Source organism: Bombyx mori, chromosome 22, assembly GCF_030269925.1.
Source record: "Bombyx mori chromosome 22, ASM3026992v2".
Taxonomy (NCBI): Eukaryota; Metazoa; Arthropoda; class Insecta; order Lepidoptera; family Bombycidae; genus Bombyx; species Bombyx mori.
Genome location: NC_085128.1, coordinates 11562538 through 11577764, shown reverse-complemented (window position 1 = coordinate 11577764; position 15227 = coordinate 11562538). Strand labels below are relative to the sequence as shown.

Here is a 15227-nt window from a genome sequence, read left to right as displayed (position 1 = left end):
GACATGCTCCGCCCGCCATTATTTTTATATAATATAATATAGAAGATAGATTAGTGATTGGTTTGATCATAAAAGGCATCAATTGCCAAAATTTCAAGTTTATAGACCTAGTGGCTAAGGCTTCCATGAATCAGTTAGTCAGTTAGGACAAGTAAATAGGTACATGTTTAATGTATAGATATGAAACCACAGTGCAATGACTGAGGGTGGGCCACAGCACGGGCCTAGCACGGCGACAGGATAGAGAAATGCGCTTTGTTTTCAGCATTAGGTAGCTACTGTGCCCCTGGTATTGCTGACATTCATGAGCGCCAAAACCATTAACCAGATGGGATATGCTCTTTTGCCTTCAAGGAAAATAAAAAATAAAAATAAAAACATTTAAAAATTATCATAAATATCATTAATAATAAAAAAATATATATTAAACCAGTTAGGTTTTGTTCTTCGCCTTTTTCGACCTCAAGAATTTTTTTGTATATAGTATTCGTAATGTTCAAATTTTATTAATCTAATTCAGTCTATGACTTAGACTTAGCAAAACTGTGCTTAGAACTCACAGAATATTACTAATATTAATATACTAGCGACCCGCCCTCGCTTCGCTTCGGAAACATTAAAACACACATGAAACCAAAAAAAAAAAAAAATTAAAAAAAGTAGCCTATGTTCATCAGGGACAGACAATGTTGGCTTCTAATGGAAAAAGAATTTTTCAAATCGGTCCAGTAGTTTCGGAGCCTATTCGAAACAAACAAACAAACAAATCTTTCCTCTTTATAATATTAGTATAGATATAGATATATATTTTTTGTTTTTTGATCATTTCGTAGAAACCATATTATAATTAAATTAATTCGTGGAAACCATATTTTGGGTTCAACACCTGCCACGCTAGGATACATAATATGAAGTCTTCGTCCCACACCTGTGACGTATACTATAGGCTCGAGATCAGCTCAAGGCTTACTGTGGCCAACTGAATCCCCGCAAGTCGTTCCCGCTGCCATTATAGCTTTTTTTTTAAGGGAATTTATGAACTGGTAACTAAGACCTTTAGGTCTTATTTTAATTTATATTCTTATTTTTATGAAAAATGATAAAATGGAGTGAAATGAAATGAAGATCATTAATTTGAGACATTAATGAACTGGGATGAAATTCAATGTAGTGAGTGAGATGAGATGATATGGGATGAAATATAATCTCAGTAAAATAGTGGTCATTTACTGAAATTTTTTCAGTGGACTTTTTGGAGGATCTCGAGAAGCTACGTCCAGCGGCTTTGTTTCATTTTCTCACATTTTTGCACTTTCACAGATATTAAACGGTTAATAAACCACCGTTATTACACATTTAAACCTGGAGTTTTAAACACTAAATAAACAAATAAAAGAAATCACACAACTTCACTCCTCGTCTTCCCGCCAAAAAGTCTGCCATTATAGCGCCGATTAGCAACATAATAATAGCTGTACTGCTAATTCGAATCATGAATCGAATAATCGAATCATAGATTGGAATTCGCTATATTCAAACTAGGCCGCCGTAGATAGGTCTTTTTTGCCACGTACCATCCGGCTATGGAATGAGCTCCCCTCCACGGTGTTTCCCGAGCGCTATGACATGTCCTTCTTCAAACGAGGCTTTTGGAGAGTATTAAGCGGTAGGCAGCGGCTTGGCTCTGCCCCTGGCATTGCTGAAGTCCATGGGCGACGGTAACCACTCACCATCAGGTGGGCCGTATGCTCGTCGCCTACAAGGGCAATAAAAAACAAAAAAAAAAAAGATAAAATAATCTATAGTTAAAACGTCAACCAATAGCGGGATATATATTCTAATATACATGTATATAATTCTCGTGTCACGGTGTGCGTGATTGAACTCCTCCGAAACAGCTCGACCGATTTTCGTGAATCTTAGCGTGCATATTGGCCAGGCTAGAGAATCGGACAACATCTATTTTTCATCCGCCTAAATGTTAAGGGTGGTCCAACCCAAATTTTTTTTTTTTTAATTTTAGACAAAAAAAATTGTTTTTATTTTTTTATGATACAACATACAAAAATACATACAACCCTAATTTGTCACCCCTCTACTCTCAACCCTTACTTTTTTATTTGTTAATTAAAAACTTTAATTTTTTTGGCAAGACTTTCATAAATATATAAAATTTCTTCTGTGCGTGTTTGTCACTGAACTCCTCCTAATGGTAGGCAGCGGCTTGGCTCTGCCCCTGGCATTGCTGACGTCCATGAGCGACGGTGACCACTTACCATCAGGTGGGCCGTATGCTCGTCTGCCTACAAAGGCAATTAAAAAAAATAAAAAAAAGCGGCTGGACCGATTTTAATGAAATTTTTTGTGTACCTTCAGGTGGATTCGAGAATGGTTTAGATTTACAAATCCGCCCGGCAGATGGCGTTGCAGTTGGTATATAGGTTATTTATCTTTCCTAAAAATAATTTATATGGCAAAGCAACGTTTGCCGGGCCAGCTAGTAGGTTTATAAAAACTGAAAGTTTCTTTATACTTTAAAAAGGAAACTTGGTTTATTTGAAACTTTTTTTTAAACACTAATAATTAAGATATTCGTCTTTTTAAGTGATGTGATCACAGGGCAGCGACTGGTGGATTCGAGGCATGAGGAATCCGGTGTGTTGACTGATTGAATCATTAGTGACATAATATCGTGGTTATTTATTGTACTGCATTCAAATTGAGTTAATGTTTCGTCTGAATGCACAATTTTCATGATGGCCTATAGTAAAGGTGGCTCGTACGTCGACATTTTCGGAAGTCAGGGTGTTTTGCGAGTCCACCCGAATAGTCACCACAATTTCCCGCTTATTTCTGTAGCGAAAGAGTTAAATTACGATTTGAAGAGTAAGCTACCCACCAAAGTGAACACAATACCAGGAGTACAGCCATGTCACTGCTACAACATTATATCGACGCTTGAAAGACAAACATAACTAAGCGACAATGCGTGAACTTTACAATAGACTAATTTAATGTTGAAATACCTGAAAAAAATTATATTTTAACGAATATAGCTGTAGGATTGAAATTATTTTTTTATTTAATAGACCTAGAATTTTTTTTTTTTGCGCATCGAATATTACCTATCATTTATGTACAAAGCAGTTATTGTCGCTTAGTCACGTTTGCCTTTCAAGCGTCGATATAAAGCTTATTAGCCGTCGGAGCTCCGTGGTTCGTGAGGAACGTTGACCTACACGACGACCTGGGCCTCGAATCTATTCAGAAATACATGGAGTCAGCGTCGGAACGGTACTTCGATAAGGCTATGCGTCATGATAATCGCCTTATCGTTGCCGCCGCTGACTACTCCCCTAATCCTGATCACGCAAGAGCCAGTCACCGTCGACGCCCTAGACACGTACTTACGGATCCATCAGATCCAATAACCTTTGCACTAGACGCCTTCAGCTCTAACACTAGGAGCAGGCTTAGGGACCCCGGTAACCGTACTCGTCGAACTCGACAAAGAGTTCGCCGTGCAACCTAACCCATGAGTCAGCTCGCTGAGTTTCTCGCCGGATCTTCTCAGCGGGTCGCGATTCCGATCCGGTAGTAGATTAATTCGCGAAGCAGCTGCTCTTGAGCTGTTATGTCTCCTTCAGAGGCGCTCGGGTAACTGTTAGCAAATCCCACCCCTCCTGGCCGAGCCTTTGCTCCTGTCCTGGAGAAACTGGAAAGGCCTCAGGGCCACCAGTAATCCTTCAATCATAAAAAAAAAAAAAAATTGCTTAGTTTTAAATTAAAATGAAGCCTAGACTTTATATTTCCAGGTACATAGGTGATATTCAGTTTACTGATTTTTATCTATCAGGTCTATCTTTGGTGACCAAACAACATTAGGTTGACCAGGAGCTTGTTTATCCTTTTAAGTACAAAAAATTTACATTGCCGTTTTACATTACTGGCCAGTAAAACTACTTCGAAACGTATGACTGGCAATCAATCTTAAATTGAAATTAATTTTATTTACAAATTCAATCATTCGTTTATTGATTAATGTTTTGTTTTCACTACATATTTTGAATATTTTTCATTAATATATGTACACGATAAAATACGAGTAAATATGATAAATGCGGTGGACAAAAAAATAATTAAACACTATTGTTTTGGCACTTTTTTTATTTACATACAAATCACATGCTTATAAACTACACATACTAAAAACTTTTGAGATCTGAAAAAGAAAATAATTTTTTTTAAGTCTACTATACACAACATCATACAACATCATACATCATACAACACAACCGTAACTTTAAATCCTTCACAGAAAAAAACCTGTAAGTAGTTTTAACTCTTTCAATTAATATTACTTATTTGAATTATTTATTTATTATTATTTTAGTTATTTTATCACGCTGCTGTTAAAGTAATAGGTACGAGAAGTGTTAGGATGTATGAAATGACATTTTATTTTGACAGACGGAATCTGAATTTGTGAGTAAATATAATATGAGATTTTATGTATGTACTTTGCTATTAAAATAAAAGCCATTTTAATGTTAATTTCACACTTTTTGTAGTTAGAAATTATACGTTGTGTGGCACATCATGTAGTAAATAAAACAAAGCTATATTATAAACTTTCTCTGACTTTGTCGTATGATTTAGTTTACATCCTTACATCCCACCTTGCAGTAAGCGGTTACCGTTGTTCCCATATGATCGCCGACAATGCCAAGAGCGTGAGGATAAATAGATAACTGACATATTCACCTTTTTCCTATCAAGCTATAACACCGCTCAACACGGGAATGTTCCCGGATATAAGGTAGAAAATGAAAGGATGGTCAGCTTTGAAATGATGGTCACGTAGCACGTGTGGGTAACCAGCCCGTCTCTTCAGTTCGTCTGTGACAAAAGTTAAACATTTCATTAGTATTCCTGAGAGTTACTTTACTGGTAGTAGGGCGTGTTGTGAGCCCGCATGGGTAAGTACCACCGCCCTGCCTATTTCTGCCGTGGGGCAGTTGCTGTACCTACTATGGGTAAAACTGGGCGTTAGAACTCGTGTCTTGAGGTGGGTGGCGGCTTTATGTTGTCGATTATTATGGGCTTCGGTAACCACTTAACACCACGTGGGCCACAAGCTCATCCATCTAAGCAATAAAATAAAAAAAAACACACACACACACACTCACACACACACATACACACACACACACCCACGCACACACACGCACGCACACACGCACACTCACACACAAACACACACCCGCACACACACACACACACACACACACACACACATACACACACATACACACACACACACACACACACACACACACACACATAAGAGACTAGCATCGACATGCTGCGGTTACTTTAGTGCAAGATATTTGGTATTCCGAGTCGAGGAAAACTATTATAATTATGTTCCCAGCACAATCACACCAGAGAAAGCCCTAACAGCCTGGCCACGGGACATTCGCCGATGCGAATATTCGCGCGGTGCGAACGGCGAAGCGTCTAGCGACTAAAACAAGCGCATAGAAATGTACCTAACAAGCCACGCGCACCGGCGACCGGCGAAGCGACCGGCGAAATGTACCGAGCGAATCGCGCGATGCGGCGGGCGAGCAAAACAAATGCATGAATACGGACGGCGCGAGCCACGGAGTCGAGCGGTAGTCGCGGCGAATAGTGCAGTGATTAAATGAGTTTAGTTGTTTTCGCCGCGAAAAATTAACGCCGAAATTTTTATATTTTTTATTTATTTTTTATTTTATATTTTTAAAGTCGTCGTGGCCTAACGGACGTCCGGTGCAATCGTGTTGAGCGATGCACCGGTGTTCGAATATCAGGCGGGTACCAATTTTTGTAATGAAATACGTACTCAACAAATGTTCACGATTGACTTCCACGGTGAAGGAATAACATCGTGTGATAAAAATGAAATCTTCAAAATAATAATTTGCGTAATTACTGGTGGTAGGACCTCTTGTGAGTTTACACGGGTGGGTACTACCACCCTGCCTATTTCTGCCGTGAAGTAGTAATGCGTTTCGGTTTGAAGGGTGAGGCAGCCATTATAACTATACTTGAGACCTTAGAACTTATATCTCAAGGTGGGTGGCGCATTTACGTTGTGGATGTCTATGGGCTCCAGTAACCACTTAACACAAGGTGGGCTGTGAGCTCGTCCACCCATCTAAGTAATAAAAAAATAAAATAGCTGAAATACTAGCTAGACCAGCTATTTGGAAGTCTAGCCACCCAAAGTATTTCTCGTACTTCTTGTGGAATTCTCCATCTATAGGTATACTCCGATTCTTATTCAAATCATGTACTTCACAATCTTTTCCAAATAATAGGTCCTGAACCAAAAAACTATTAATTTGTAAGCAATATCGAGATAATTTCGATATAGACATTTCGCTGTCGGACTGCCTTACTAGTCGCGGCGGCGAACGTGAGTACCCGTGGCCTGCAAACGGTGCTGCGCGAATGGTCGCCTCGCCCACCGCTTCGCTGTTCGCACCGCCGATCCCCGTGGCCAGGCCGTAAGGCGGGAAATGGAACGTGGAAGTTTGATGTTATTTAATTTAATCTTCTCATGTTATTGAAACACAATTGTGTAAAATTTGATTAACAAGACAAAATCCCTACCTCTTGAAGGTTCCGGTTCTATTTGGAAGCTGCTCATATCAAATATAACCGTCGATAAGGCTTTAGACACGTAAGTTGTTTCATCCTTGTTGTATACGTTATTTAATCCAGATGTTTTAGGGTCGAATACTTTAGTTACTTTCACAGTCTGAAAACAAACAATAAATATATATCAGCGAATAAACTAACTACACTTCTAACATAAAGTTGTCGTGTATTTGAAACCCCTGTTCTTAGTCTTTTTATGGCGTCGTAGCTCTCAAACATATGTACCTATTTTTAAGGCTGATTTAATCATTGCTCTGTTTCATAAAATTCAATCTAGTCGCTTGAAGACCTAAATTTAAAGTTTTCTCTAGTTATATATATATACAGCCTTTAAGGCTTACTGATAAATATGGGACGTCGGTACTTGGGCTTCGAATTGGGTGATCGTTGGAGCTTCTTCACTCATTTCAAAAATATTGAATGGCCAGCAGCGTCTTTATGTGAAGATGGTACGCTCCATATCACTGTAACCCTATATAATTCCGCCAACCAAAAATTGCGATGCTGAGACGTACATAGAGCGCTGTCATGGTAAAGGCGATACGAGGATCTTGCACCGTGTCCTGCGAGACGGTCGCGTACATTATGACCGGCCGCTTCCCAGTTTTGGTATTATCCGAGCGCAGAAACTACAATCTCAATGGGCCGTGTTAGAGGCCTGGTCACGCCGTCTGGCGGGCCTAACTGCTGTCTAAGGACCGTCGTCGAAAATCAGCAGTCGTTTCGCCAGTGAGTTGGTGAACTGCGATCGAAGATTGCCTTTCAGCTGATGCAGTTGATGACGGGTTAGATCTGTTTCGGCCTCTACCCAGCTCGGCGGTTAGTATTGACGATAAGAGTGCCACCATTCGGATATGACAGAACACACAATCGCTTCCTAATCTGCCTGAGAGGACTAGCGTACTGTCTTCGTCACTTGAATCGGACGAACCTTTTTGTTGACAGCCGTCGTAGTGGTATTCGCCACTAAAGTGTTTTGGAAGGCGATGCTCAACATCTTCCAGGTGGTGGACTCGGTGAAAGTAGGCAAAGAAGCGTGAGTTAGAGAGCTGTTCTAGCTTTGAAGAGGCTACCTATTTGCTCTTATCCAGACGACAAGAGAAAGGCTTACATAGATCTCTATCTCACTTTGTGATCCGCTTCGGGGTGACCAACAAGGTAGAGAACGCGCAGCCCTAGTGCGCCTCTTAGATTTTAACGCAGAAAGCGACCGATCGGTCAGGCGTCCTTAGGGTGAGCTGCACGTCTGGTTCCAGTATTTACCACGGCTACTGCCTCTACCCCTACCGGGTCCCGGGTGGGTATTGGATGTTCGACTAAGGAGTAGGGAAGAAGTTAGACGTCTAGGTCGCTGAAACCACCAGCTTCCATCTTCGGTGATTCCTGCTTCGTCGGGGGCAGTCTTATTTACCTTACGCGCTCCTATGTACCGGGATCTCAAAGGAGATTCAGACCCCGGCCCAAAAATAGTATTTATTAAATGCCGAAAACCCATTCATATTAAATTTTATGCTAAAACGCCCGCTGTTTTGAATACGTACGTCGTATTCACATGTACAGTGCAAGTGATAAAACCAACAATTGGTTTGGTGGAAAGGAACAAAGTAACCCATATCAATAACAAATGTATGGTCGTCATAAAAATCGGTTGTATTTACTTCATCTGTTTGAATGTATACAGTTTAATATACAACAACTATTTATTATTAAAATATGGAATTGTTTGAATTAATTTTAAACGCAACAGTACTTTACCTTATCCAGAGTCCTCTTCATGTCCTCGGTATAACCTTCGGTTACAATCGGTATGTGCAGATTAACAGCAGAAACCTGCCCTCCTTCTAAATTAACTACTGTCGACCTGAACGTTTTAGAGTCTTCAAGTTTCTTAATAACGTCCTTTATGTCTTTGTGTGAATGTGGTAATACTAGGACGAGATATTGATTGTATTTATCATTCGGTAGTCTCACGACCTGTCAAAATGATAAATATTTAAGGAAACGTTAAGTACCATTTTTGTTTTCTTCTTTGGCTAACTTAGTGTAATGCCGAAACATTTACTTTAAATTTACAAAACTATCAAATTTTAAATTTAAAAATTTCCAAAGCGACTAAACAAGTAACAACGCCGAAAAATGGACGTGTTTTGAAAATGGTGACACAGGTGATAAGCTGAATCTAAGAAAAAAAAACTGGACTAAGAAGAAACATTTAATCTAACATGTCAAATTAGGAGTTTAACGGCAAGCAACGGCTTGGCTTTGCCCCTGGTAATGCTGAAGTCCATGGACGACCATTCACCATTAGGTGGGCCGTATGCTCATCTAACTACAAGGGCAATAAAAAAAATTACGAAAAAAATGTCTTTACTATGAGGAAGGAGGATAGGAAGTGGAGGAGATTAGAATCGTAACCGGTACGGAGTTAAGATGCTCGAAATTGCGGATGTTATAAAGGCTCTTTTAAAACTCCATACCGAGCCGCAGGAATGTTTCTTTTTCGAAATAGAGAGTAATAGAGGAAGTGATAAACAAATGTTACTTTATGTCGTCCTAGTGATTATGCAAATATTATTATATAAATTTCAGATGATCGATTTTATTAGTTCTGATAACGTTGTGTTCATGAACTTGTATTATATAGGTATTTATGCAGGATACTTGGTACGTCTGACGTGGTTTAAACAAGGTCCTAGTCTAATGACTATTTTCCCTAGGTATTCGCTGGAAGCTTAAAAGGCTATTCCAACTACGCGTTAACGGAAGATCCATCAAGAAACTCAGTGCGTCGTGTCTATGGATTAGTTCGCTCATCGAACTCTTCGTCGTAATCAACGAGGACGGTGACCGGTACTTAAAAGGCCAAAAAGGATGGAGAATGGATTCGGGGGATCCAACAAGTCATATTCCGGGCGACAGCGGCTTTGCGTTGCCCCATCGTCTAGGCCGGATGTGTAATTAATTACCTTCCGTCACGATAAAAGGGTTATCGTGTCGATCTGCTTTGTCGAAGTAGCGTTCTGACGCTACCCTAAAATACTTGCGTATCGTAATGACTTGACTCGAGTACACAGGACTATAAACGCTTTGTTAAAGGAATTATTTAATCACCATACCTTGGATTTTAAGTAGGAGCTATCCAAGTATGTAAGTGCATCTTTCTTGATTAATGTTTGTACTTTTTCACTTCTACCTTGTCCGGATCGGAAGTCTTTGTCTTTGACCTCATTAGGTCTGAAGTCGTTCAGCGAAAACTGTAAATGAATTCCACTTAGAAATCTAAATCTGTTCATTTTTACTTGTACGATTTTATATAGGAAATTTCCATGACTTTTTAAAGACTTATTTATAAACAATCTCTCAAACGGCTCACCTGGTGTTATGTGATTACCAAAGATTATAGGCGTCGCAATGTGAGTGCCGCCATCTTAAATCATGAGGTTTAAGCCTCAATTGTCTAGTTCGGCTGCCCCTCCGTTTAAAGCGGCAGCGTGGCAGTACCTACCCTTACGGATCACATGACGTCCTTCCACCAGTAATTACGCTCATTATAAGTTTAATATTGATTATATGATATTATGCCCTCATCGTCGGAGTCATTTGTGAGTATGTGGTAAGTACATATTTCATTAGAAAAAATAATACCAACCTACTGGATTTGAACCCCAGCAGTCGCGTCGCTCGATACGAGTACACCTGACCTTTTATCGTATGGGCCAGGACGAATTCTCAATAAAATCCAGATTATAGCGAAGGTTATAATATAATTTATGTGGTAATTTGACCACCAAGCCTGACTCCAGACATTTTGAGATTTAAGAGAAAAGGGTATGTTGAACTGTGCCAGAAATTTGATTCCTAATATTTTTGCAATCCTGACATAGGTTTAGTATCCTAAAGCTCTTACCTGATAATATTTACCGTTGACTGACAGTAGATTGGTGGAAGGATCAATCATACCGGTGTTGAAGTTTTGAATCCTCTTGTTTGAATGCTTAGCAGCCTGAAAATTACGTAAAACATGTAATACGAATCGCCTTAATGTCAAAATTAAAACTTCGTTTCGGAATTCTGTAATGAATTGAAGGAAAATTCATTTCGGTGATGATGTCAAAACTTTGGGTCTTTGTTTTATAATGGTTTGGCTTTATAATGAGATAAAAACAACTCCCATTATACGGATTCCGTTGTAAGGAACAAACTTTATTATTATTTTCAATTGATTATTAAATGAAACAAAAGGACCGAACTTTAATCAAATCCCAACGAAAAAGCGGAAAACAACCTAGGTAGTAAAGGTATTGCAGATGACAGCCTTTTTCGGTATCGGCAACGACCTCTGGGCACCCTGTATAATGATAAAATGTTATGTGATCACTATATTATACTCACATAATTATTTATTTCTCTCGTTGCTCTAGATGGATTACGGAAATCAATGTTCTGAGCTTCGTCCTTAAATATTACTCTAGTGTCCTTTTTGAAGTCCTCGCTGAGTTCGGGAGATAGCTTCGCATATATCTTGTCAAACGTAAATTGTTTATTGACACCGATGTTTCTGATGACGCACTCAATCTGCAAGATTTTAGATGATGAAACTAGTTCCTTTTCTATTATTTTACTGTCCGAGCACGCTCAGTCTACTATAAAGTATCTGCATGAATCGATAAACCTCCTGTGAATACGTCCTACCACCACCAACAATCACCCAAACATATAAATTTCATTTTTTTACAAAATGCTTTCATCATAATTTACTCGATCGCCTTGCTGGTATAGTGCTTAGTGGCTCTAAATAATATAACTACAATGATTCTCCACCAAACTCAGTACCTTTTAATATAGATTTATGGTATGCGGGATCTGCCTGTACTTTTTTTGTCTCGAATTTTTATTCCCAGTGCCCATAAGGCAGAAAGAGAATCTTAGCTCGACGAGCAAGGGGGACATTTGTTTATTAGAATATTATAACAAGATCTCATGCGGTGAATAACTCAAATTATCAAGTCTAAGGACTCCGATAACTACACCAGAACTGTCAGGTTCGGAGCCTTTCTAAAGAGAAAAATCTAACCAGTTCTTCTTAAAGAGCTGAAAATGTAATCTTTGTTCAAATTTTATTAATAAACGGTGGGCTTCTAATGGTAAGGCTTCTTGAGAGCCTGCACGAGTAGGTATCAACACCTTTTTTTGTCTTGAAGAAGTATTGCGTTTCGGTTTGAATGGTGGGACAACCATTGTACGGTAAAAACTAAGACTCAGAACTCATATCTCAAGGTAGATGGGTCATTTACGTTGTTGATGTCTATGAGCTCTGGTGACCACTTAACACAAGGTGGGCCGTGAGCTCGTCCACCTATAAAAAATAAAAATAAAACCGCAAAAGTGCTCATTTTCCGCGGTATTTAATCTTGCAATCAATGCAAAACAAAAGCGTACAAGTATTTCTACGTATTAATAAAGTCTTACTTCTTCCTTGTTCCGTAAATTAAGGAAAGTCATAATTTCTTTATAAGCCGGACCACTCGAATAAGAAGCTAGCTGCGCTAATAAGTAGAATGTTGAAAGACTGGATCCTACTACCGAAAAACCGGTATTTTCAGATACTAATTCCTGAAACATACAATTTTCTTTTAAATATTTTTTTTACATATTTACTGAAATAAGCGGGAGTTGAGAAGGCTACAGAAATTTATTAAAAACAAAACAAATCCCAATGCTAGATAAATAATATATGATACGTTGTCAAAAATTTGCCATAAAAAGGACCAAGAGAAGATAGTCTATTTATTTAATTAAAATATGGTATGGATAGTAGTAACAACTTATCAAAATACTTACAGTTAAGTACTTTCCGTTATAGGCAATAACGGCCTCTTCAAAACGTTTCTGTGCATCTGGACACTCAGCTTTAGGAACTGTAGACCCTGAAGTGGCGTATTTCATTGTTGAATTTCCTGTTACCATAAATAAAAATATGTACTCTCTAAGCTTGCACGCGATAATTGCAAATTATGCAACGCAACATAATTGGCTGTATGTTACCGGACTGGAAGAGCATCACCCAATGTAGGTATCTATGATTTTCACAAAATCGATGAGTATACCTAGTCAGGTCATAAATTCAGTCACATGTTTAATGTAAAATAATTGAAACAAGTTTATTCATTATGTAACCATTCATATACCAAAATGAACTTAACAAAACATAGATTCTTATGACACTAAAGTTTATTCAAAATGACCTCCGTGATTTTGAATACAGGCCTTCAATCTGCGCGGCCAGTCGTCTATCGCAGCACGAACGAGGTCCATGTCAATATCGGCGGCTGCCTTAATCAAGGATGTCTTGAGTGACTCCAAATTGGGATGAGGCTTTGAGCACGCCTTTTCCTCCAAGTGTTGCCATATCTTGTAATCTAACGGATTCAAATCTGGACTGGAGGAGGGCAAGTCTTCGTGCCGGATGAAGTCGATTTCACGCGCCGCCTGCCAGTCTTGTGTGCTCTTCGCTCTATGAGCTGGCGCCGAATCTTGTTGGAATACCCAGTGCCTGTTATTGAACATGGTATAAGAAACAGGTTCCACAAGGTTCGTCAGGACTGTATTTTGATACACAACTGCATTCGTTTTTACACCTTTCTCACAAAAATGTACCTCTGTTAAGCCCCAATAAGAAACTCCCAACCATACCATGAGCGAGGATGGAAAATGACCTCGTTGGACACGCGGAATATGGTTGCTCGCTTCTTCACTACTGTGTGCGTACACCTTATCATTTTGTTTGTTGTGGCTCTCTTCTACGGTAAAAATGTTTTCATCCGAAAAAAGAATTTCCCGATATTTTTTTCCCGCGTACCGCTTCAGCAAAGCGCGGCATCTCTTCAGTCTCAGGTCGCTTCGCTCTGTTGAGGACCCCAGCATTTTTGACGCCAGGAGAAGGAGGGATTGTTAAAATTACTATACATATAATTTATTCATATAGTCGATTAACTTTTTTTATTAACGTGTATGTAACTACAATGGTTATTATTTGCCTCATTCCAGAACTAATCACGATGAATACTCCCTTAATGTACGGAATGTGTAACAATAGACATTTATTTATTAAGCTATTGCATAGCTTCTATCGCGGGCCTTGAGCGCGGCGACTGAATCAAAAAATTCCGTAACGAAAATAACCTGACATCCCCACTACGCCTACTATGTAGCTCGCGTTCAACACATTCACACGTTGCGCTTGTGTAGTGTTTGTGAATAAGCGCGCGGCGTGATGTCGCACTGCCGCATGCACATCATGAAAAGTCTGCCCATCTCTCCCTCGCGCGGTCTTGGTTATGAGTGTGAAGGGGACACTTAATGTTTTGCTTTGGTTAATGTTTATAAATATAGCGTGGTCTTATTTTATTGTTGTTTTTGTTTGTTTTTGCTTTTTTTTTCTTAGTTTCTTAGATGTTTGGATGAGCTCACAGCCCACTTGGTGTTAAGTGGTTACTGGAGCCCATAGACATCTACAACGTAAATGCGCCACACACCTTGAGACATAAGTTCTAAGGTCTCAGTACAGTTACAATGGCTGCCCCACCTTTTAAACCGAAACGCATTACTGCATCACGGCAGAAATAGGCGGGGCGTTGGTACCTACCCGTGCGGACTCAGAAGTGTTCCTACCACCAGTTTTAATATTAAATTATTATTGTCGATTTATAATTGCGTAAGTTGATAAAAAATGCTATGCTATAGCTTTACCGCGGCAGTCTCCGAGTGCCACACGTGTTTTTTTTTGCATCTTTGTATTTATTTAGTAACATTCCATAATAACTAAGTCCATATCATTTTTTGGTAAATAATAAGCCGTCTCTACAGATTAAGTTTCCTATCTACCACTACATTGTAACGTAAACTTTTTTTTTTGTTATAACCAGGACAATCTGGAAAAAAAGTTTCCTAAAGAAAACATAGCTTAAATTACAATAAGGTTGACCTTTCACGTATTCATTCATAAAGTAATAAATAAATTGTAACCTATTTAAGAAAGAGCTGCAAACAGAAAATTTCTTCCTTCCGTTTTGATACCGGTCTAAACCGGAAGATTGGTAGGGATGATACGGTTTTTTTTCAAACAAACGGTTAAGTATTTACTGAAATTTTACTATTGTGTTTTTTTTATCTTTTTTTTATTGCTTAGATGGGTGGACGAACTCACAGCCCACCTGGTGTTGAATGGTTACTAAACGGTTTAAAGGTAAACCCGGAGCTCATAGACATCTACAACGTAAATGCGCCACACACCTTGAGATATAAGTTCTAAGGTCGCAAGTATAATTACAACGGCTGCCCCACCCTTCAAACCGAAACGCATTACTGCTTCACTGCAGAAATAGGCAGGGTGGTGGTACCTACCCTTGCGGACTCACAAGAGGTCCTACCGCCAGTAATTACGCAAATTATAATTTTGCGGGTTTGATTTTTATTACACGATATTATTTCTTCACAGTGACAGTCAATCGTGAACATTT

The 15227-nt window shown here is 39.1% G+C and overlaps 1 protein-coding gene across 1 annotated transcript; it reads right to left on the bottom strand.

The window, feature by feature from the left end:
- Nucleotides 1-4774: 4774 nt before the first annotated feature.
- Nucleotides 4775-10678, bottom strand: serpin-26 (serine protease inhibitor 26; the record flags this gene model as incomplete). The annotated part of the gene is given in 7 exon segments (NM_001146246.1): nt 4775-4899; nt 6661-6808; nt 8464-8682; nt 9825-9962; nt 10616-10658; nt 10661-10667; nt 10670-10678. Coding segments are annotated over 7 exon segments (689 nt in total), but the record flags the coding sequence as incomplete, so codon positions are not given.
- Nucleotides 10679-15227: the final 4549 nt, after the last annotated feature.